Source organism: Gobius niger, assembly GCF_951799975.1.
Source record: "Gobius niger genome assembly, chromosome: 12".
Classification (NCBI taxonomy): Eukaryota; Metazoa; Chordata; class Actinopteri; order Gobiiformes; family Gobiidae; genus Gobius; species Gobius niger.
The window spans coordinates 11590900-11617137 of record NC_136863.1 but is presented as its reverse complement, the minus strand read 5'-3'; the positions used below and the strand labels follow the sequence as shown (position 1 = coordinate 11617137).

General features: G+C 40.4%; 1 protein-coding gene across 1 annotated transcript in view; it reads left to right on the top strand.

Moving 5' to 3' along the window:
* Positions 1–23820, top strand: part of trim44 (tripartite motif containing 44) — a 65287-nt gene extending 41467 nt beyond the window's left edge. The window contains exon 6 of the mRNA XM_079568530.1: positions 23194–23820. Within this exon, the coding sequence (XP_079424656.1) occupies positions 23194–23278 (85 nt within the window). The 3' untranslated portion in view covers positions 23279–23820. The remainder of the gene's footprint in view (positions 1–23193) is intronic.
* The last annotated feature ends 2418 nt before the right edge of the window (positions 23821–26238 follow it).

The following is a 26238-nucleotide window of genomic DNA, read 5'->3' as shown; positions in this document are numbered from 1 at the left end:
GTTAGCTCCTTATAGGCTGACACAGTTTTTGCTTAAAGGGTGTTAGGAGAAGACACCGGGCTTTTAATTTGTGAATCTCACCAGAGAAAAATCAAGATTCCAGACGCTGTGGCTGGGATGGACACCTGGGTGGTTGACTGATTAAGGTGGCGCCGGCGTTCTGTTGCTACAGAAGGGCAGTTTGAAAGAGGCAGCGGGGGTCTGCTGCCCGCCTGCCAAGTGAGTGGGCACGGCTCCGATCAGTCAGACTGCAGAATGGTGCTCCGGTCGTGGGAGTGAGCCAGGGAGCAGGTCGTATGACTGCACATCAAAGTCAAAGTCTCCCTCCAGTGAGCCGGGATCGATGGAGCCCATGGGAAAGAAAACGGGGCATGAGGGGACAGGGTGAGCAGAGCCTATTGCGTTGTACAGGCTGTGTCAGAGAAAAGTCAGGCTAGGGGTGCTTTTACATAAATATACTCTACCCAACTTTAAATTTTATGTGAGGGTTGTAGTGGTGTTTCATAGCTTTATGGTGAAATTATGCAAAAGCCGTGTTATATGTTTCAGTAAGCGTTCTTCTTCAGTCTTCATCTCTCATAATGCCTGCCCCTTACTTTGTAATCCGTAAAGCCTCTCCATTTTCTAAAACTATACACTTTCCTTCACAGCAAATGTTAGCACCTTAACCATTAGATTTCATTGTTTTAGCTTGTTTTTTAACTGGTTCTCTTGTCACAGCACCAGTAGATCTTGCGTACACAGCTGGCTTAATAGTGACCACTTACTCCTGGAGTTCGTTGTATAGATGTCGAGGTGTTGAAAGAAGATGAGCATAGAAAGGGAAGAACAAAGACACAACAGAGTTTTTTGCTACAGCTTTCCTAAGTGGTGTCACAGAAGCAGCCTCATTGTAATTCAATGCTCATGTTTTTGACCCTCTCACTAAAATCCCACTTTTCCAGTTCCATTTTGTTTCATCGTGCATTGAAAATCGTAGCGAGTTTCATTCCAGCTGCATTAGCATGTAGCCTGTGCTAAAAATAGAAATTTCTTCGGGAATACGGGGAATTGCAAAGAGGACAGTTGAGGTCAGTGAGAAAGCAGAGTTGGTATTAAACTAACTGCCTGATTCCCAAAAGTTGTGCTTCCAAACTCGAGCCAAAGTGAAATGGGGACAGCAGAGGTCCTCGCTATTCACCACCTGTTTAAGCTGATGCCTTGTGCTTTCCAAAGGACAGATAATAAAGTTTATCTCCCCGGACTGTTTTTGCCTCCCACTCACACTCTTCCGGGGCTTAAGATTCAAACTTCAAAGCAGCGTCAGATAGAGGAATTTCAATTTAAGCCATGGATATAGTTCACATTAAAAGATCACTTAGGGAAGTAAGTGATCTTATTGAATTGAATCATTGCTATGCTGAGATGCATTGAGGTCCCACGTGATTTCATATTTACTTCACAGGTTTCACTATGTGACGGGGAAAGATAAAATAAAACACAGCACGTGATAGTACAGTAGTGTAATGTAGGAGTTCCACTGTGGAAAATGTTGGTAAAAAGAACATAATTTCATGTGACATTCTTGCAGGTGTGTATTCCTGCTCTCTCCTGTTAAACAAAGGCCTGGGCTTTGTGTCATTCTCACCAAGGTGAACTTACTATAGGGAATAGGACAAGTCAGCCAACACGTTGATTTTTATATAAGTCTGTAACTGTAGTTAGTCATTTATAAGACATAAGAGGATGGGCTGTCCTCAAGCCTGACGAAGGTCGGTTTGACCGAAATGTAGCAGCAATAAATTGATAGGAGATGGTGTGCCGGAGCGTATTTTTGATGAGATATGGTACTGCACTACAGGTACTGTGTGAGAAAATGGTATCAAAAACTGGTACTGAAAATATACTTCTCTTTAGAGTAGTAAGTTTTGACGCCTGGTTGGTCCTGAAATTTCATAGTTTATAATTGTGATGTATTTATTTGACCTTTATTTAACCAGGAAAGTCCCACTGAGATTAGGAATCTCATTTCCAGGGGATTCCTGGCCTCTGAGGGGAACCTATTGTACATATTTTCAGTGATATGGGAAACAGGGGCACCCAGAGGAAACCTACAAAGACACATGGAGAACATGCAAACTCCAGAGAAAGGCGGGACCTTCTGTAATATAAAATGATCGTTAAGGCACTGGTTTCGTAAAAAAAAGTACTGGTCCAAATCTTTCCTACCCTGCCCTAGTCATTGTTGAAATAAACAATTGGATCAAAACTTGAATTTACAAACAAGGAAAGTACAGGACCAATCTGTCAACAAATAGATGTCCCTTGTCAAGCCCTGTCTTTCCACACCAGAAAACATATTTGTTACATGAATAAAACATAACTCTGCTATTCTTAGGTCTGTACCACTCCAGGGCAAATATGTAAAAATTGGTGTGAGAGAGTCAGGAGAGGACAGACAGCACTCAGACTGCAACGGAGAGGCTAAATCCTGAAGATTTGTACTGCGGCCCTTTGTTAGACTGTAGGGACCATTAAAGTGATTTCTTTATCTCAGCCCTGTTGCCTCAGAGGGATCTTCTTAACGCCACTCATTGCCGTTTAATTTGCGACGAGGAGTTTTATGGACGCATAAAAAACTTTAAGAAGCACTCCTTCTCACATAGTTTAGCACGACTTTTATGAAAACAAGATTTATTTGGCCCATATAACATTACGCACATGCATGCTCCCTGCCTGTCTTCATGCGCAGGTCAGTGTTCGATTTATAATGCGACAAATTAGATTTTTACATTGCATTCACTTTTTGGGACCGTTCCAGTTCCCCGCAATTAATTCCTCAATTGCCTATGTGGTCGGTGGGGGGAAATTGGTAAATGAACCAAGTCATATCTCAACATTCATCTGCCTATGATTGATGACAGGTTTCTTTGTTGTAGGTAGAATCTGTTCACGCAGAGAGATTTCTATCAGATTCCACCTGATGTTGGGCACAGCGACCCGTGTGATTGTTCTGATCGGCTGAGCATCAACAAGCCGTTTTACTCCTGCCTCAGTGGCCCTTTCGCATCGCTGTCCACGGTCCGTATCTGGTGGGAGGTGGTCTCGGGATAATACATGCATCAAGCGGTGGGCTGAATGCATGTATTGTTGGCCGGAAAGAAAAGACCTTTATGTCTCGGCCACGCGAAGCAAAGTCATTATCGTGTAGGCTCTGCATTCATTTTGAAAGTAGCATTTTTCTAGTCACATAAATCTTATCGAAATCAACCAATTACGCTTCTTCAAACAGAGGCAGGTTTAATCTGTTACATTTACTCAAGTTCATGTACAACTGAAACTGCTTTGTTCAAAGGTTCATTTATTTCTGTAATTCAACTTAAAATGTGAAACTTATTTATCATATAGTCTCATTACATGCAAAGTGACATATGTCAAGCCTTTATTTGTTATAATTTTGATGATTAACAGTCCATTTTCAAAATTTTCTAATTATATGATTTTTTATTTTAAGGTTTTTACAAGCTGAGCCATAATAATCAAAATTATAAAAAATAAAGGCTACACTTACACTGCATGTAATGAGTCTATTATATATTAATTTCACAGTTTAAGTTGAATAACAGAAATGAATGCACTTATTAACAATATTCGAATTTTTCAAGTTTTACCTGTACTTGAGTAGCTTAGAATAGCTTTATGACATAATACTCTTTCCTTGAGAAATATTATTTAGTAGTATAAATACTCAGTCTTCAGTAAAAAAAAAATCAGCTTCTGTTCACATGAGTTTATAAGTGATCAGATCTTCATGTAGACATGTGAAACAGAAGTTTGTTCTATATTTGGAAATACTTTTGCTTTCACTTGATCAATTATTTGGGACTTTTACTTGAGTCAGATAATTTTTAAAGTAGGGTTACTCTGTCTTCAACAATAGTTCCGGCTACTCAACACTACTTCACCAAACCTGAAGGTAAACCAGAACACTTTAATCCACTCTGTGACCCAATATCAAGCAAATCAGAGAGCTTTACTATCTCCACTAAAAATCAGTCACCTTGTTTCACTGGTCTATTTGATGACCGGTTGAGAACCACTGGTCATCATATAGACCAGTGGTTCTTAACTGCAGGTGTCGTAGCATGTTGCGTTTTTTTACTCAATAATTGTCCGTGAGAGTAAATACTACGCTGACAGAAAAGACAAAGGGAGAGAGGCATATTGTACATCCAATTACACAACGGAGATCATTTTTTTCACTCAAACTTGGCTGTAGACACTGTTTTAGTGGCGCTAGCCCGCAGTTAGCTTTGCCCATTATCCTGTTAGCTTCTTGATTCATGATTCAATGAGTCAGTGTGTATTGGGGGCCTCCGACCTGGTGGCAGTCAAGTTGCAATTGTGGTTTTCTAGCCAGAGACACCAGGGGGAGATGAAACCCCCGAATCATCCCATCAACACTTGTATTACCCCCAGAGGGACTACGGAACGGATTTATTAAAGTGAACAAGTTGCTTAGTATTGCTTTAATCTACAATGCAAAATACTTTATTTTCCCCACAAATCAATATTGAATAACTATTAGATCAACCTTTAAAGGCAAAATCCCGATCAAAACAACTGAATAATATGTAATTCTAACATTCCACAGTTTCAGTACCTACGTTTTAATAAAATAAATGGTAAATGGACTCAACTTATAGAGCGCTTATCTACCTTTATCAGGCCCAAAACGCTTTACAGTAAGGAACCAGTCACCCATTCACACTCTTATTCATACACCAATGTACGCAGACACTGGAGGCAAGTAGGGTGACGTGTCTTGCCCAAGGACACAGTGACAGTGAATAAATTCTGGGAAAGGCTCGTGACCTACTGGAAATTGTCCCGCGACCCACTTTTGGGCCTTGACCCACCAGTTGAGAATCATAAACTCTTTATGTATGAGCAGATGGTGGGAAGAATACGTGAAGCCAAGGTATAACTTGTGGAGAGAACACATCTACATAAAATATGCATAAAACATGGCTGTAACGCAGATATTGTTGACTGTGGCGCACACCAGGACTTGCTATTTAAAATAATGGCATACATGAACATGAGTTTGAATGAGGTCTTCTTGAGGCGATTCATCCGGCGCTCGTCCTCGTCTGTTTCTCTCTCGCTCTGCTCTGATGAATACGCGCCCACAGAGGGTCATACAACGCAGCCCCCCCGTCCAGCACCCCTCACTGTCCCTGTACCATGATGCATTGCCTGTAGGAGCGCCCTGTCTCTTCTCTTCCCTCGCTCACTGATTAAGTCCGCGGAGCAGCATGGAGCCACCACGGGGTGTTGCATTGTTTTTCAGTCCCAGTGAACAATAAGAATAGCGCAGTGACTCTGAAAGAACCAGACGGTCTCCCCTCGGTGCAATTGTTCCATCATTTTTGAATCACGTTGTTTCATGCAAGTTTTATTCTTTCTAGTGTCCAGCTGTGTGTCCCTCAGGCATTTGGTGGTCAATATTGTTTCAATTTGCACATTTGCCAATATTGTGGGGGTTCTCAAAAAGCGAAGGAAGACTGCTTAAACTTTACCAAATCTGTTGCATTAAGACTTGAAATAGAAATTCTGTTGTACAAGAAATTAATATAAAAAAGCCGTCCAAAAAAGTAAATTAATCGTACCAGTTTGTTGAGTGTGGTTCCATGCTCATACACACTGGAATAAGTTCAGTCCGTAGTAGTGTTCTCCAAGCAAACACTAAAGCTTGACTCAAATCAAGCAGTGCCCAGTTACGCAGTCACTGGTACCATTTGACATGACATAATGTAAATAATAAAACTTTCAAGCAATTGTCACCATATCAAGAAAGGGGGGACAGGACGCACCCGCCTCATGATTGTCACTTATGTGTTAGGTCTTTCTGTAATCATACAAAATGTACTCTTGTAATGACCACCCTAAGTTTTTATAAAATCTCCTAAGACTGGTAATCACTTAGTGTGTCCTAGTGTGGAAATGAAAGGAACTCTGATCAACTTCCACAATCTCAGCACCTGCCTCCCATCAGGCACTATGGTGCATCGTCCAAAAGTTGAAGCTTAGCGACTGAAGTCTGAAGGCTTAGTGTTCACATGAGGAAAGTTCTCGTAGGCAACCCAGGTTCAGCTGTTGTTGGAGTCTTTTTAACTCTTTAAGAGGACATTCTACAAATATTACCTTTGCAATAATGTATTTAAATATGTGTTTAAAATTAGCTTCTGTTGTCCTCCATGTTTGTCACTTGAAACTCACCAGAACATGACACAACAATCCCAGTCTGAAATCTTTCTTGACAACCCAAAGTAACAAATCGCTCCGAGTTCGAGAGGCTGTTATTTTTCAGTACATAGTGTGCTACAGTCACTTTATATCAATAGCTGAGACAGCTGTATATCAAGTGAATGAATCATAGAAAGGGCAAATGTGCAGCGGCTGTAGCTCAGCAGGTATTGCTGAACAGTTCTAGGCAGGAAAGAAATGGAGTGGATATATCAGCACACTACCCAGAGACCGTCTACAATACTTTCATTTTCCGTTTCTCCTCGAGCAGATGCAGAGTTTGCAATGTGTACCAAGGGCTGTGCATTATATCGCCGAATTATCTTTATCGCAATATTCGGTGATGCTCATAACTCACAAATGTGCAAAAGATCTATTGGGAAGGAATTTAATGTGTATGGATTCAATACACACATTTTAAAATCTACATTTAAAAATCAGTACAATGAAATACATTAACAAGAATAAGGCTATTGTTGGTCCTGATTTATTTTTAGGTTTTGTTTTGACAGTTAGAATATAATTCCCTAAAAATGAAAGCCATTTTTTTTTTCATCAGCAATTGAACTGCGAGACACTTCTGAACTGCCATGTGAGTGCATGTATTGAGAGGTAGGCCTATTGGCGAAGAAGCTTGCGGGGCGTACATTTAAACACTTTGCAAAGTTGGTGACAATGATCTTCGTTTTCTCTGTTACTTACTTTTTGTTATCAATAAGTATACTAATCATAGTGGAATTTCAACTAATTGCACAGCCCTCTGTAGTATTTTAAATCAATAAGATCTAACTGTGCCTGAAGGCATAAATGAATTCCAAGCAGTGAGTCATCCTCTCCGTCCGCCACCTGTCCAGCTGGTAGCACCTGAGCCCACGTACCGGCCTGTCACAGCCGAATCCTAATGCAGTCCATTCTCACACTCTCATCTACTCTGATGTACTGGCTGCTGGCAATGAGTACTGTGGAGAAAAGTGGATTACTCAAGTTCACCTGTATACATTACAGGTCGAATCCGTAGCGACACAAACAAATGCAATAATAGAAAAAGGTTTACAAGCCATCATCTGTACTGGGTAGTGTTAGAATTGAGATTTGCTGATGAAGCCTCTGAAGGAGAGAGGCGCAATGTCCTCAAGATTAAATGTCCTTAATCCTAAAACAACCTCTTATAGGTGACTGCTTGAAACCCCTTTTCTACAGTCATAAACTATACAAAATTAGGTAAATGATTTGGAAAACACACTAAATTAAGTAATTTCAAATTTCAAAAAGTAATCAAATGATGAATCGACATATATGTGACATGTTCTAGATAAAATATTATACAACCATACACTTTCGTGCATTAGTTAATTGTTGAAATATATAAACAATTGAATAGATTAGGGTTGTAGATTTCTGCAGCCCCAAAAATGTACCATCACATAAGAAAAGCACCTTTTCTTGATGAGGACATAATACAACTGCAATGAATGGAGATGCTGGGCCTCACACAAGGTATTGTTGTGTTTCCAGGACACAAATAAAGCTTGCTTTTTCAGAAGGACTAAAAATAATTTCTTTGATTATAGACACCAAGATCCGGCAGAAGTTGTGCATACGATTAGTGTACAATGCAAAACAGACAGGCAGTTCACTGACCCATTCTGGATCACTCTGTTTTTACTCTTTCCTTTCCTCAAAAAACCTGAAATCCTTTTTTGCAGCGACAATAATACTGTATAATCAAAAGGTGACAAGTGGCTTCGAAAGCAAATGCTAATATATTCAAGCCTTAAAATAACAAGACATTAGTGAAGTGGTACAGAGCGTGGGGAACAAGTGCTTATGTCTGAGTGCTTTTAGAGTATGTGAGTAGACAATTATATGCTTAATATTGCTTTTGAAAAAAACAACACTTGAAGGTAAGGAGCTGAGGGCAGCCACTATAGAGGCGTTTTTGCGTGGGAAGATTCTGCAGAGATTACAGCGCATTTGATGAGAAACGATTAACAACATTGTCACATTAATTGTGTGTGGGGGAGATGGATTTATATTATTGTGTAAAATATGTAATTTACTGTGCAAGCTTTACTGTGTGCTTAAAATGTGGGGGGATATTAGATATACAGATTTGTTTTAATTATTATTATTTAGACTATTTATGTAAATACATAAGGTTTACTAAATGACACTTAAAAATCCATGAACTTTTCATTTTTGTAACATTGTCTGAATTTTGTTGATGTACTCCCTCGACAACATTCAGAAAAAAAGATTGACCACATTCAATTGTGGTTATGATGGTCCTTTTACTATGTCATAATCTCATATCTCAAACGAGGAGGTATCCAGGCGAGACTCACAGCTAAGCCACACATGCCTTCTATTGTTCTGGCTAATGGACGTTCACCGGAAAACAAAATTATTAGATTATTAGATTAACTGCTAAGCTCCTCCTAGAAAATGGTGGAAGACTATTGTGGAGCGGAGAGAGCTGCGCAGGAAGGAGAAGGTGGAGCTGACACAGCTCTGAAACAGGGACAAACCCAGGAAGTGCTGCGCAAAAAAAAAAGCAATAAAAAAGTGACAAAAATGTGTGGCGAAAACGCTACAAAAGAGCGACAAAAATGTGACAAAAAAGTTACTAAAAACGGCGATGATGACGCAACAAAAAGCCAAAGAAGAGCAACAGGAAAGTAATAAAAAATGTGGCAAAAAAGCAACAAAAGAACAACAAAAAGGTGACAAATGTGGTAAAAAAAATTTTTTGATGAAACCCCACCAAAAAAGTGATTGGAAAAAACATATTTCCTCACTTTGTCTTCTCTAAATTGAGGAAAAAGATCATGTTAAGAGGTCAAAGTGTTGCAGACGTTTCGCTTCTCATCCAAGCTTCGATGTGTATCTGGCAGCAGGCTCAATGTCTTCCAATCCTGTTGGAAAGGTATAGCTTGTACCACCCATCTTTATTATGAAAATAATGACAGTGCCTTTGAAGATATGTCTCGACTTGGGGCGGAGAATGCTACTTCTACACTCTATGGTCATACCTGCTTATTGAAAGAAAGCTTATGTTTTTCACATAATGAGGTACAGTTATTCTCCATTGACTGAAGAACAAAACCTTGATTTTGAAATGACTTACTATCTGACTTTGTACTTTACAGTGATGACCTAAAGGTTATTCATTGAGTATTGAAAGGTATTAAAAATGTGTTACACTACACTGACACTGCCTCGTATTATGTATAGCCTTGTCTGGAGACCTTAGCCATTAGTGTCACCCTTTTTCTCTAGTGTCCACCTCTGTGCCCCATGATTTCCACGAGTTCCCCTCATTAAAAGACACCTATATCTCACGTTGTCACTGCGGGATCTCGGCCTGGCAGAGGCTGTGGAGTGCGCACACGCAATGGCAGGTGATTGCAGGTGCTATTTTAGGCACACACGTCCCTGGACATGTCATCAGATGAGAGGGGAGGTCATAAATCTGTGCAGCCAGGGGATAGAGCACGCTGGCAGACAGGCGAAATGATGTAAGCCCTTCCGGACAATGGCCAATTAGATCAAGAGACGAGGTAAATTGCCAGTTATGAGTCTTTGCTTATGTGAGTAATTAGTTGTGGTAGTGCTAGAAGTAGATATAGGCCCAGTTTTCAATCAGAATAGCAGTTGAACAGAGGAAGTTTCTTTGTATGAGAGACTGAACATCTACAACAACAAAATACAGATGACTACATGAAAACCTGTTCCACAATTTGAGGAAAATTGGATAGGATACTGCCTCAAAAGGTTCTCTTGTAGTTTCACCATTTTATTAAACAAGTCAAGTCAATGTGGATAAAGAATTGTTTCAACTGTAGACTGCTCATCTTTACACCCATTTCCGGATGTTTCAACTGAGCAATTTTAGCTTGATTGATTTTTGTGCTCCAGTTGTTTAGTGTGTGGAGTGTCCCCACTGTGTGACATCCCTGAATAAAAAAAAAAAATGCAGGACATCATTTAAAGACTTTGGCAATAGAACTTTTTATCTCCTCCCCGTGCCTCAACAAAGCCCCCAGTCGTGCAAAGTTTTAATAACCTCCCAATAGTTTATGGAAATGCAGCCATTTGCATTTTCAATTATACTTTAGAACTTGTTTTACTGTTATGGAAATCCAACTGCTGTGGCTTCTTCTTTTCCTCACTCCATTAATACTCCAGCCCCCCCCCCTCCTCCGTCATTCCCCAGCGATATTCAATCTATTTTTCCATATCGCAGTCATCTCCCGTCACAAGCTGTTTGTACTGTTAAATCATCCCGCAGAAGTGACAAGTTTTACTTCATTAAGTAGTGCAGAGGAGAGCGCCACAGCACTACAGCACCACTGGAGAGTTAGGGCTAAGAGTGCGTCCTCGTGGGCTCTATCAATAACCATTAAGGATCCGATTCTCCCGGGCCCCCCTAGGCTTGAGAAATGGGCCGTGCCGTCTTATGTGATGGAGGGCGCTTAGATGGCATCACCGCTGTTTGGAAATGCAAATTGCGATAGTTATTTCCTCCTGTCTGTGATTTGCAGCTGGCCCGGTGCACACAGAGCCTTGTTTTCATTTACGCTCATTGCTTAATCAAGAAGAACCTGGCCTCCTATCAGCAGCCTCCAGGTCGCTGTCTGCTCCTCCCGTTCACAACACTTAATATTTTACCACACACCTTAAACCCATCCGGGGGAATGAACGAGCTGCTGCAATATGATTAGTCATTTGGCAATATGAAGACTCTCGACTGGCAGAGTTTGCTGTGTTGATACGAGTCAACACGTCAAGAGAAGGGTTACAATAACTGTTATATCGTAGTATGAGATCTCACAGGAATATTGCAAATTACACAGTACATCAAAATGCAAGCTCCAATACCTACATTGGGAGGAAAAAGGGAGTTCACCGTTTGGAATTTCTTACATTTCTGCCTAAATTCCTCATAAAATGTGGTCTGATCTTCATTAAAATCACAAGAATGACTAAACAATGTCTGCTTAAACTGATACCACCCAAACATTTACATTTTATCACATTTTATTAGCCATAACATGTAAACATTCACAGGACAGCGTGGAATAAGTGAGTACACCTCCTGGCAAAGGATGTTCCCAAGAGCTAATTAGACAAATGTATGCAGACATTTCGAGTCAGATGTGAGCCAACCTCAAGTCCAATCACTGAGGTGTGGATTAAAGCTCCTCTTGCCACTGAAAAACGAGTCAAAAAGAGCTGTCTGAAGACCTACAACCAACCCACAGTATATCATTGCTTTATTTTGAGTAAACTACATAAACCATGGTTCTTTGCTCCATTCAGTGCACTAACTAGTATCAGAAAGTATTCTATGTTATTTTTGCACTGCCTTTATCCTCCCAATCCTTCAATGTTTACTCTTTAATGCCGATGGGGCAACTTGTCGAGATCACCTCTTCATCAGATAGGTTTGGTCAGAACTTACGAGATGCAGGACTGGCCAGTTGCATAGGTTGAAAGAAACCTCAAAAGTTCACAACCGAGAGTAATCCCTGCCAGACAAGGGGAGGACATGAATCTCCGCAGAGAAACGCACCATCCAATATGGGAATCAAACTTGTGAACTTCTTGCTTTGAGACCAGAGTACTCGACCGGCGCACAGGCCTCAGCTTGTAAAACTGCAGAATGTTATATCAAGGCGGGAATCCAGAATAATGCGAGGACTCAAATGTATCGCCTTTGGCCTTTATTCTCTTACTTGTTCTTCCAGACGATGACTTAGGAGCTTTGCAGCTTTTTTCAGCCGAGAGCATGAGGAAATTCAAACTGAATCAGAGCAAGGACCTCTCCACGTCCCTTAGAGAGAGGCCAAAACGGGAACAGAATGACAGAGACAGAAGTCATGGAGCATCTAACATCACGCTTGGCCTCTCTCCTCCTCGGGGGCATTCAGCACTTTTGGTACAAGACTGATGGCTTCGTCTAAAAGGGGCTATTGCGGGGGAAACTTTTTTTTTTGTTTTTTCGGGGCTGAGGGGGCATTAGTAAGATTAGCTTTGTCCTTTTCTATCAGTCTTATCAAAGCTCTTATCGGGCTCCTAGCCCTTTTTTAAACACACGTAATGCACCACTTTTCCACTTTGTTACTGTTGTACATCCATCAGCCAGGACAGGCACAGACACAGGGAATACAGGCTCGTGTAGCCTTCAGGGAGACTGGATACCTTTGGTCAAATTCACAATGTGCTGAGAAATAATGCAGATAAACTTGATTTGTATTTGCAAATGTAATTTAGGCTGGAATGATTTTGAAGAAATATTTTATACATGATAAGAAAGACTTTTTTTTTTTGCGGATGACATAGGTAAATGGTGCGTTACCTAAATAACTGCACCATTTTGCTATATGTGACCATATATCACAATTGATATTTGATTGCTTTGATCATGCAGCCTTATTGCCTTTTATTATTAATCATATTTTCATAATGTATACAACGTTTGAAACCCCAAACCCAGTTAGTTATACCTCCAGAGTTGAGTGTTTTCCAGGTATCATTTTTCACAGACCCTTAAAACAAAGACTCATATTCATACTAAACAGCAGATCATAAAGATAAATGAAGCTGTGGTTTGGCAGTGGAGGTTTTACAAAGGGCGGTCTATATTTTTTGTACGTAGTGGTTAGCATGAAGAATGGACCCCAGTTTAAGAAGCAACAGAGCGGTGTAGGCTCTGTTGCGTTAAAAATCGGGTGCTAGGTTACTGTGTGTGATGATAGTTATGCTGTGTTTTTGAAGTGGGTTTTAGGTCAAAATCGTGTTATGTTGCAAGCATTTTTCAAAAGCATCTTTTGAAGAAAGTAGCCGGAACGTTTTAACACCCACGTCAGTTCACCAGCGTGAATCTAAATAGTTGTATCTTACGGACACCAAGAACAGGAAGTCGTCTATGTTGGCATCGGACGGTTCAGACCCTCTGACTAGGCCTGTCACGATGGCAAATTTAAAGTTCGATAAATTGAGGCAGGAAAATATCGCGATAAACGATATTATTGAGATGCTCTATACTGTCAACTCTAAAGCAAAACAATGACAGTAAACCTTTGTTGTAAAAGTCCATAATCTCAAAATACCACACAAGCTGCAACAAACATGAAATATAATGTGACCCAGTTTGCTTCAGTTAAAAATCAAAGTTTTACAAAGAAAGACTGGGGGGGGAAATGCTAATAAATGTACAGACGATAAAATATTGGGCGCAAAAATGTATCGTTTATCTGTTTTTTTTTTAACAATAAGTTGATATAGTAAACCTCCGACCACCACCATTCACTCTCTCACACACATGCATCATTTACAAAGTAGGAAGTATAATAATTTGGCAAGATGACAAACTATTATGTCAACTAACAACAACTTTTATCGAAGCCATTACAAAGTGACAAAAACAATTATTAATTATTATACCAGCAACTTACTACAACCTTTATTTTTCTGGTCTGAGCCTTTATTTTGAAATCCATACAAAAAATATAACAATTAATGGATATTACTTCAATAGCTTTAATAGTTTTCAATGTAGTGACACTAAATTTACAACAGTTATTATACTAGCAACTTACTACACCCTTTACTTTTAAGGTCTGGACCTTTATATTGAATTTATATTAACAAATATGTTAATACATGACAATTTGTGGATAATCTTCAACATCTTCTACATTTTTTACTGTAGTTACACTAGTTACCAACTATCATACTAGCAACTTACTACAACCTTTATTTGTTGGATCAGGACATTTATTTTGAAATGTATGGCGATATATATTAATGTGTGGATATTACTCTTAGCTTCTACAGTTATGACTGTATTTGCACTAAATTGGTGCCAGTTATTAAAGGCCCTGTACATGACATTTTTTTCTTGAAAGGTGACATTTTTTTTGCACCATAAAACCATGTTGTAAAAGAAGTAATTTGTGGAAAAAATAAGGCTGATGCGTGAAGTTTTAATTTGTAAATGTTGTATATGGTCAACCCAAATAGTCAATATGTGATGAAAAGGCATACATCATTTTTGTCAAATATTGACTCCTAAAGACTTCTGCAACGGTAAAAACACCAATTTTGTCACACATGTCAAGGGTTAAAAATTATGTCTTTTCGTGCTGTGGAATGCTGAACGCCTCTTTATGAATTATCCTGCTTGTTTGTGTTATATATTCAGAACCAGTTGATTCTAACTCATAAGAAGCCTGCTAGTCTGTTACGAGAGACTGTGTCCATCCGTCACTGTGGACAGTCCCGGGACAGTGCGTGTGTCTTCTCCACAGGGCTCAGTGGAAAGAGGGGGAGGCAGTGATGGTCCGTCATCAATAATACATCCGCTGCATTAAAACGTATAAATAAGTGATGGGTGCATGGGGGGGGGAAAAAAGCCTCAGAGTCCAAGAATGAAACTGCTGTTCACACAGACATGACGCTGTGATCCTTTACTCCGGGCCAGCTCAGGCGAACTGATGAGATGGAACAGAACAGAGAAAAGGCTAGAAGTTCGCATCGATTCCCCTCTGACACTTCTTTTTTTTGTATGAATATCTACTGTCTTTGTTGAGCTTTCATCCCATTTTATTCTAAAGTAATGGCTTTTCCCGAAAGGCAGAATAAATAAGTTATTACATCCGTGTGTCCAAAGGCTCAGAATAGACCGTCTGAATATAAATAGTTCATTTGCCTCCCGTGGCGGAAGCTTCACTTTGTGTCATGTCAATGTGTTTGTAATTACATTTTTATACATATAAGCTTGAAGAGGAGCAGAGGGATTGTTCTGGTTGAGTACATGATGAAATTGGCGTTGCCCCCAATTGCATAAGTAAGGGAAAATGGGATTTATGTAGCGCAGACAACAATGAGGCTTAAATAGACCAGCTAACCCAAACAAGTGAACTGATTGACAGCACCCCTTACCATATCTTATCATACCTTATCCATGATAGTCACTCGAAATAAAGAAATGTTCCCTTAAAGGAATAGGCCACCGTTTTTACATACTAAAATATGTTCTTACCTCACTTTAGTCGAGTTAATATATCCCCGTCTGGTCTTTGTCCGTGCGCTCTGCCAGGCAAACGGAGCACATACGCAGCCTCTCCCACATGTCACATAGCTCCAAAAAAGCTCACGATAGAAGCTACCAAGCTCTTCCACGTGTTCCCTATTTAAATAAAGTTACGTGAAGTGTTTTCATGCGAAGTATATTTACACAGAAATGTAACATGTCGATTTTATAAGCAAATAAAAAGGGGGACTATATTGTGAGGCGTAATGATACGAGGAGTAAAACGTCCGCGCAGTAACTCCTAAAGGTTATTGACGGAAGTGAGCGGGAGAAGTCTTTAGGAGTTACTACGCGGACGCTGTGCTCCTCGTATCATTACGCCTCACAATATAGTCCCCCTTTTTATTTGCTTATAAAATCGACATGTTTCATTTCTGTGTAAATATACTTCGCATGAAAACACTTCACGTAACTTTATTTAAATAGGGAACTCGTGGAAGAGCTTGGTAGCTTCTATCGTGAGCTTTTTCGGAGCTATGTGACATGTTGGAGAGGCTGCGTATGTGCTCCGTTTGCCTGGCAGAGTGCACGGACAAAGACCAGACGGGGATATATTAACACGTCTAAAGTGAGGTAAGAAGATATCTTAGTATTTAAAAACGGTGGCCTATTCCTTTAATGAATGATCTCAATTTATATATTCTTCTAAAGTCTTATTGGTTAGATTGGTTGGAATTTGAATGGTCGCTAGTTACGCAAGTGACTGTGCGTAACTTCAAATTATAACAACGCCACAAAAGAAGTGACTTCCTGTTTCAATCCAGCACACCAAAATAAAAGCACCATCTTATTCATTACTTCTTCTATTAACAGACAAAACAGTTAAAATGTGTGTATTTAATTATATTTTTGTAATGTTGCAAGTACCAGCTGAACAATGAGACGAGCTGTGTGGTTTTATTTTGGCGTGGTGGATCGAAACAGGAAGTCACTTCTTGGGTAGAGTTGTTATGATTTGAAGTTATGCACAGAGTCAATTCCTGTGTTAGTTAAGCTGGTCCTGTTTCAGTCTCTTCTCAATTGTTAATGTTCCCAGCTGTGTTTAAAAACTGAACATTTAAAAACACTACTCACATTTTGTAGATTTACTATAGATTTATTAAACTTCATAAGATGCCCAAATAGTTGCAATAAATTGTATTGGAGATTTCGGCGAAGATCGTCCAGCTGCAGGCTCGTGTCCAGTTCATCGGTGAGCACTTGTCAATGGATAGGTGAGGGATGAGTTCATACAGTGTATGGGTCTGTCTGGAACGACACGTGAGAGGAAATCAATTCCTCTGCCCAGCAACACCGTCTCGTGGAGCAGGCGATGTAGGTGAACTCGCTGTTAGGTAAGAAGAAGTATGTCCAAACCAGTGGAGTGTGTAGAAACTCGTCTATTATGCAAAGGTTTGCCGGGACAGGAAGGTAAAGTCTTGGATTCAACTAAAATGGCGGCATATATGTATTATAATGGGGACTGAAATAGATTGGCCTTCGCACAGTTTGACAAATCAGCTATCTTTTTTTATTATTTTTAATGAGCATTCTAGTCTTGGCTCTTTATGGTTTATAGTTGTGAGAGTGTGAATATTTTAGCTCAAGAATACAGTTCAGATAATGGAGATTTTTTTTTCCTTGTGACATTTAGGACACAGAGATCAACTATGGTGCGAAATCTTTTGTTTCTGTAGCCCTGTGTTGGTGGATCTAATATTAATATAGTAATTAAGAGTCCAGGGCCAATGTCAGAGTTGTTTGCCCAGGACCAATGTTAGGGTTAAGGTTCCACACGTGTCCAGCAGAGGGCACTGACATAATGAAAGATCAGGATATAAACAACACATTGTAGGCAAGTGGGAAATGGACAGACTGCCCCTGGGCAGCTGTGGCTTGTGGCTAGCTTACTACCACAGAGTGTGGAATGAATGAATATTAACTACAATGTGGCAGAGACTTGTGACACAGGCTTATAAAGTGCAATAAGTGTAAGCCGTTTTTATGAGGCTACAGTCCTGTCAGGCTCATTATTATTCATTTATTGAAAAAAAAGTTTCCTCAACAGCATTTTTTTTATTTTGGAGCTTTTTTGTTTATGGACCCCGGCGATACACTCCCGATATATTATACTTATATCCCGATATAAGTTTGAGTTGTTGTTGGTGCAGCCCTCTGACTCAATTCAGGCTTCTCATGTGGCCCCTTATGAAAATGAATTTCCCACCCCTGTATTAGAGGAAGCCAGACTGGGAGGAAACCAGCGCAGACACAGGCAGAACAGGCAGATTTAATTTCACACTACTGGGAGGCGGAGAGAAAACCAGTCTACACATACGGCTGCAGGAGCCCACTTTCACAGTATCCTTGCATTAGTGTCATAATGCCTCATGATCAAATAGGAATTAATAAAGGGATAAAAATACCATCTGAACCCACTCCACGCTAGTTCCTAATGGAGTTATGACTGATTGCATTGGCGAGGAAGGTGAGTGTGGACAGGTGGGGCTGATTCCTGAAATGAGAAGTGTGGGCTGAGGGGAGGAGACCGAGGAGACAGGTAATGTATGGAACCAAACCGGATTAAAGGGATATATCAGAGCCGTGCTGCAGGGATACGCTGCTTAGAGGGTGTAAAAATGTACTGCTGTATATTTGCCAAGAATAATTCATGCTTGGGCTGCTATAACTATATTGCTCTATAGGGGTAAAGATTGTGCAACGTTATCTTTTCGGATGTTGCTAACCTTGGCACTGGATGTGCCTAAATTTGTGGATGAGTTCATTTTTAAAACATTGCTTTACCTACTGAGTTCATTTAAATGTTGAGGATATAGGCTAATAGGTCAGCCACACGTTTTCAGTGTTATTTTGAGTATAAGGAAGCTTCCCCCTGCCAAGGCCCTTAAGAAGAAGCAGCCATTCTGTCTGCCAAAATAATGTTAAGTAGGATTTCTCAGCCAGCATATTGCTATTAGCACTTGTGTAGATGCTTCAGTAAGGTGCGTTTGTCGTCCACGGGCTGGAATCCAAGCTTCACAAGAACATCTGTGAGGTGTAACAAATACTTGCTGTAAACATTGGCTTGCATTGCATTATGCTCCTGTCAGAATGTTATTACAAGTTTAAGGTATCAGAAGCACAAAAGTGAATGAAATATTTCAGCTGTAATTCAACCTGAAAAACTCACAGAAACGGAATGACGGTATGAGTGTTTTATTAACGAACATGAATCATCGGGGCTCAGACCCCGCTAGAAGACTGAAGGAACGATATGGAATGCATGGCTTTGACGAATGATAGCCATGATCTTCCCCGGAGCCTGGACCCTGGTGGTGGTGGTGGAAGAGACCTGGGTTGGCCACTTGACGATGAGCAGAACTGAGGAGGAGCCAGGCGGAGAAAGGGGTGGAGGAGGGTCGTAGCACGGCTGGGAAACGGCTGAGTGATGGACCAGGGAGCTTAAAAAGGGGATCCTGAGCGATGAGCGGCTGGTGAGGGGATGAGCAGCTGCGGTGATTGGCTGTTGTGAAGGTGCGGCTTGAGCGGGGTCCGTGATTGGATGATTGGAGTGCGTTGCCGGTGATGAGGTGATGAATGAATGCAGCTGGTAGGTCTTCCAGGTTGAATTTGCGCATAAGCTTCATTTCATTGTTCTTGCACTTCTACCTGTTTGACGTCCAGATGACTAAAGCCTAACCATATATGGGCAGAGGTCACAGTATTTTCCAGGACCTATGTACTTATATCAACTATGCCACCAGTATCTTGGTACTACCGGAGAGTAGGGCTGCTCGATTATTGAAAAAATTATAATCATAATTATTTTGTCATAATTGAAATCACAATTATTCAAACGATTATTTGTTGCCTATAAAAAAAAAATGTATTTATATATTTATTAATAAAAAAACAATGCTGAATATTTTCTGTTTTCTGAACAGTCATAAAAGTACAAATGATTTCAAGTATGCCTCGATTAAGGAGAGGTCTCTGTTTCACACCTGCCCCCTGCTGGCCAGCCCTCACACCTGCACAAGTAAACTGAGCAGCGCGGCCTGATGACATCATCACACAGCACTGTTTGTTTTTATGTCAGGCAAAAGCATGAGCCATGGCATGTGAAATGCGAAGGGAAAATAATCCCAGCGCCATGAAATAATGCAAGTCTGCTTTGCAAAAAAAAAATTTTTGGAAAAAAATTATTTAAATATATATATATATTTTTCGATTATGCTGATTTCGGAATCGTTTAGTGTAATTACCGAAATTGTAATGGAATTTCGATTAATTGCACAGCCCTACCTGAGAGTAAATGTGCTCATACATCGTCAGGGTGCCACATGTCAAACCTTTTGCTTTTGTGCTTGTCTGAAATGTCTCCTAAGTTTAGAGGACCATTCGCGCCAATGCTTTGGAAGCAGTGATATTTAGGTAATATGGGTAAAGGTCATCATTCACACACTTTTCATTTCAGTCTGAAGTTTACAGACACTTTCAAGATGCCAACAGCTGTGCTTTAACAAGATTCACTTTCACAAATAATTGCAGTCTCGTTTCACTAAATTGTGTTAACATCTTAGCCTAATTGCAAATTATGACTGATTGGCTTTCTCAATAAACCAATTACCTCATAATTTCTTTCTGGAGTTGAGATTGAACCTCTCATGTATGCAATAAATAACTAATTATCCCGGCTGCTCTTGACACCGGATTGTTTATGTTTTGCATCGTTATATAAGCCATACAACACACAATGCCTGAACAATAGAGCATCCCTTTGCTTAAAGGGCCCATATTATGCTTATCCAAATTTTCTTAACTTTAAAAGCATACAAGGTGTTTTGTGCTGAATAAACAGTCCATGCAGTGCTTCTCCTTGCTTTCATTATCTTTCCATCGCTACAAAACATGTCAAGTATTGTTCTTGCACCCGTTCTCGCGTCACTTACTGCAGGAACCAGTGACATTTTGTACTAAAATCAGGGCTAAATTACTTTTACCTGTTTTCCGTAAACAACTGTGGCATGAAATACCTTTGAGCGTCCAAAACCTGTGTCACAGATCAGTAATAAATATATCGCTAGAGTGAAAAATAACAAAGAAAGAAAGTAGCTCTCTCCTCTCACCAACATTGCAGCATTTTGAAACGTCCGTGTGAGTTTAGCTCGGTAAGCATTGGCGAGCTTTGGCACCATACCTGCACATCAGTGCTGAGCTAGAGACTTGGAGTGAATGAAATCCACTCGCTCTGACAGATGGCTGTAAAATCAAGACTATAAATCAGCACCATCGCCTCTCAAGGTCACAGGAAATGGAGGCTCTGATGGAAACGTTTAAGTTCCCAAATTAAATGCCATAACTGTAAAGAGCCCAGAGTCTGAATGAATATAACCGCAGGCCTTTTTTATACCCCACAGTGTAACGCGCTGACATTGCACTTTCAAACGTAAGGTCCTTTATTATGATAAATTGCCTTTTCCAGGTTCTTAACTATATGGCGTTTCTTTTAATTTATTTTTTTAATAACGCTAAGTAAAATTCATGGTTAAATCTTTTTTTTTAATGTACGTTTTAGAACTTAGTCCAAGTCCTGTGTCTGTTCTCTTTCCTTTTTGTACCACACTGTTAATGTAGATGCAGAGTACTTGTTCAGATGTTTTTTACAGTTTTTAAAAGACTGCACTCAGCTCTTTTGTTTGAGTAAATACACACTGGTGATAACCTGTAGGTCTATTCACTAATACCATTTATGTATCTGCCAATGGCTCACTGTGATCTGCTGATAACTAGTCAATTCAACATGTAGTATTTCCACATGATTTTGATCACCCACAGTTGTGTGAATTTTAACTCCAGGTATGTTTTTGACTTGGGAACATGTTAAAAGCTCAAAAAAGGCAATACGTCCCTTTTAAAAGTTACAAAATGTTAACTTTACTCAACTTTACCTTAAAAAGCACAACATGGCGCCTTCAAAGTTACACTGAATAGAAGTCAAAGCGAGTCACTCCTCCATCACCCTGGTGACATTGTCCAATTAGAGCTTATGACGAGCGCTGAGCGTCTACTTGTGAAAGTGAATCTATCAGGCGCGGCCCTGATTGCTACAGGTCCCTGCAATTTGGTTCCCACTCTGTCTCTGTCACGGCGGAGCGGACTAATACGAGCGCGACAGAATGGATGATTTCTACTTAAGGCGGCCCCTGATTGATGCTGATTACATCTTAGCTTTATTATATCCCCATATAATGAGTATGCATGTGTGTGGGCCGGGAGGTGCATTCAGAGGTTTTGCGGGAAAGAAAATCCATCATTCGAAAATACTCGGCGGTGCTTTATTGCCAACCATTTCGCCGTAAATCCGTCAAAGCTTCTTCCACATTTGGCATTGGGCCAAAGTGTAGCGTTGCGTTTGGGAGAGTAAATTCGGGCTTACGCCATCTCATCGAATTGTGGTCAATTCATGATTAGAATCGAAAGCGCGGCTCGAGTGGCAGCGGACCGCAGCGGAATGCCAGATGATGTCATTAAGGGAGCACCAATCAAAAGGCTGGCAGTGACGGGACTGGGGTGACACGCGGCCGCGCCCAAGTTCTCATTAAACATCTTGAACTGTTTACGAGATGTGCGGCTTGCCCTGTGCTCTGCTTCATGGTTATTCACGTCATGTGGTTGCACTCAGGAGTTTGATACTTTTTCAGACTTTTTCAGTGTGTAATGCATTTCGACTATTCTGCCATCATAGGCCTTTTTTTCCTTTACTCAGCAGGGATGACTGAGATGAATAAACTTGAGTTGACTTTTTACTTTTTTTTGCTTTTACAGTTGTAATATTGTGGCTTTCATTATATAATAAATGACCAATAGCAATTCATTAAATAATACGGTTGGGAAAGTTGCTACACTATCATGTAACACACTGTTAACCTCTTAACCCCCACCTTAACCAAGTGTATTTTCTCTAGTTCGACCGGCCTTACCCAAATCTAAAATGTTCTTGACACTAGCGAGCCAGTGTAACGTCTCACATGAAAGCCAAGCCCAACAAAACTGATCTAAACTGATATTTTTCATTGCGTTATTGCCTCTTTTTTGTGGCTTTTTTGTTTGTTTGTTTTTTAAGTCACATTTTTGCCACTTTTTCCATCTCTTTTTTGTTGCTGTTTTGTGGCTTTTTTTTTTGTTACGTTTTTGCCACTTTATCCAGCACTTTTTTTGTCTTTTTTCTTCTTTTTTGTTGCTATTTTGTCATGTTTTTGTCCCTTTTTGTCATGGCTTTGTTATATTTTCGGAACTTTTTAAATTTAATTTTAAAAAAATTGTTGCCCTTCATCCTCGTTTTTGTCGCTATTTTGATGCTTTTATCAAGAAGCTTTTAGATTTGGGTAATGACAAACTGAACAAACCATGTGCTTGGTTCGGGTGAGGTTAACAAAATGGCCTAAAAGTTTGCAGCCATGTTTTAGATACTTGACAACTCCAAGGAAAATGCAGTACGGAATAAACTAAATGTTATGGGATCGATAATCCATAAAGGTCTTTGTGTTCATTGTTTTTTCAATAAAAGTAAAACGTTGTAGTTGTGAACAGCCACTTGTCTTCAGAGTCAGTTCTTGAGCCCAGGTTTGCGTTTACTTGAGTAAATAGTGCTTCATTCAGTGCAGGAACATTAACCTGCTAGCCTTGCAAGCAAGCATTCCCATGACGCGCTGTAGTCTTATGACCACTAAGAATGTTCTATGAAAACTATCTCCATGATAAAGTGCGCCAGTGTCTCTGGATGAGATTCTAAACTCCTCTTTCTTTGTGTTTGCTGTGTTCAGGCTGCCCGACCCCAGAGCCAACCCAGTGGACCCTCGAGATCTGGATGACAATGACCAGGGAAGGTCCATGGAGCATGCCCCGTGATCTCTGACACACTCTGACTTTACAACTTTCCACTGCTGTACATTGCCACTCGACTCCCCCCTCTGTCCTTCTTGTATTCTTCAGCTTTGACTTTGAAAACTCCCCCTCCTTGACAAATTTGGATGACCTCTTAATCATTTCTGCTCACAGACTTTAATAATTCCTCAGTTCCTTTAATTTTAGCACGCTGGGTATGTGCTATCAATTACTGTCAGCCTGTAGTTCCACAAGCCAAGCTGGATCGCTGGCTTACTGGGGGGGGTGCTGGCTCACTTACAGATAAGATTTTGGGATAGGCAACCGAGCAGAGCATCTGGTGAATCCAACCGATGTCGGATGATGATGGAAAATTCCCTGCACTTCACTCTTCATTTAGTTTAGACAATGTGTTTTGACAAATTGTGAATGTACTCTTCGAAATGAGCGATGTCAGATGCCTTAAAGCCACACCGCGTAGAATTTTAACAAAAAAATCAAATTGAAATACATACATTTATTTTATGACATATATTTTCACTGTTGAAAAATACCCCATGAATGTACAAACATGTGTTTTCGCTGTGAGTGGCTCACCTCTGCTAAGACATGACTCCATGGAGACGTGACTAAAGGCAGAAAGGTTAGATTTTTATCCAAATCCATTCTTTGAGTTGCCACTACAAAAATAGCATTTTTGGTGTCGGGCTGGTCATTAGGACCATGTTTTGTACTGATGGCAACAGGATAGTCCAAACTGTTACGCAGTGTGCCTTTAAATGAGATTATACTATACATGTGTAGGTTTGGGAGTATATATTAGTTTATAGAATAGATACTGCAAGACGTTTGAACTGGTTACCCTTTGGTTGGAGGGCAAATGCTATCTAGCCTCTTCTCTTCATGTAGTTGAGGTCCGACATCTTGTCTTTTTTAATGAAATTTACATTTGAAATGAATTATTTACATTTTGTGCAATGCTGCGACATTCTCATTTTTTTTTTGTAGTTGAAGCTTAATTATTTTGAAAATGAGTTATTATTGTGTTGTTTACTGCTGCATTATAGAATCGAAATGATCATGTTTTCTAACCCGCCTTGTTTTTATGCCTGTCGATCGGTGTGCACTTCCCCTTTTGTGCCACTGCTTGTCAGATCCATTATCAGAAGCTGGGGACGTTTTGACACATATCGATTAGGAGAATGTTGCTGAGTCTTTGTTAGCTGGAAATCGAAGTGTAATTTGACTGTGCAAAATAGAGCTCACGCCGTATCAGCTGGATGTAATGTAAAGGCTCATTACTCTTGGACCCGGGGCCCGGAGCGTATGACGGATTACCATTCAGGACAACCGCGCGCTCCTTCTACCTTGACCCACTCAGCGGTTCAGGATGTGTCGCACACGTCTTGTCTGTATCAGCAGTTGTTTTAATGTGATTGATTCTGTTGCCTTAAATGGAACGCTGTTGTGACCCATAAAACGTGACTGACTTGGTCTGTCTTATAACACAGCGCTGTGCCCGAAGGAATGTAAACACGCATTTTAGATGCACTTAAATATTTAATTATAAAATGTCTAATGATGAGGGTGTGGGTTTCTGGTTTGTTCTTTTTATTGTCTCATCTATTAATAAAAGGAATTATGGATATGAATTTACATGACTTTTGAATTTGTGTGTTCTCTTCAGACGTCATGACGTGCCAAGTGTGGATTGTAAATTTACAAGGTTTCTGTGGGGCATTAAAAAGTCATTAAATCAATTAATCAAGGCCTTAAATGTCATCACAAAGCACAACATTAGATTGAAAATGGCATTAAATTGAAATTTATTGGAAAATTATGGCATTGCTCAACATTTTTTTTACTGTATACATATTTGTTTTACCCCCCGAGTCCGGGGGGTAAAGCTCTCGATTTCCCGATCGATCTACGTTCCCACCCGCACCTATGGTCATGAGATTTGGGTAATGACCGAAAGGACAAGATCGCGAATACAAGCGGCCGAAATGAGTTTCCTTCGCAGGGTGGCTGAGCGCACCCTTCGAGATAGGGTGAGGAGCTCAGTTACCCGGGAGGAGCTTGGAGTAGAGTCGCTGCTCCTTCACGTCGAAAGGAGCCAGCTGAGGTGGCTAGGGCATCTGTTCCGGAGGCCTCCTGGTCGCCTCGTGCTAGTAGGGGCAAGACCTCGTGGAAGGCCCAGGACACGCTGGTCTGCGTGTCCTGGGCATGTCTCCGAGCTGGCCTGGTGTCGCCTGGGGGTCCCCCCAGAACAGCTGGAGGAGGTGTGTGTGGATCGGGAAGTTTGGGCGTCTCTGCTGAGACTGCTGCCCCCGCGACCCGGCCCCGGATAAAGCGGAAGAAAATGGATGGATGGATGGATTTTTTTTTTTACATTTTGTTTCAAAGTTGTCTGTTTTTTCCAGTTCTCTTTCCTCAGTTTGATGAAAGAAAATATGTGCAGTTTTTTTTTTTTTTTGCGTTTATGGCATTAAAACATAGTATTTGGACATTTAAAATGACCTGCATAAACCCTGATTTAACAAAATAAAGAAGCACAAAGCTACAACTCAACTAAATTCTTCAATACTTATATTTGAGTATTTTACGTTTTAAAAATCCATTGATATACTCTATACATTAACTAGAGATTTTATGCAGTGCACCATCCTGAATTCCAGATCTCCCATCCAACTCAACACAAAAAGTCTATTTAAAATTGAAAACCTGCTCCCATCACAGAGCAGCAGGGGATTTGGTAACCAGGACACTAATGAACCCTGACAGTTTCATTCTTCTGCAGGTGTTTTATATGCATAACTCTTGTGGCTCACACAAACTAAACCTTCTTTTCATGGGACTGGATCGCGCTTCCTTTTCCCACTCTACAATTTGTCTTTCTTATCACACGACGCGCACCATAAAAATGCTAAATCCTGACACGTCTGGGCTTCTTCTGTGCATTGAGATATTGACCGCGATCGTTG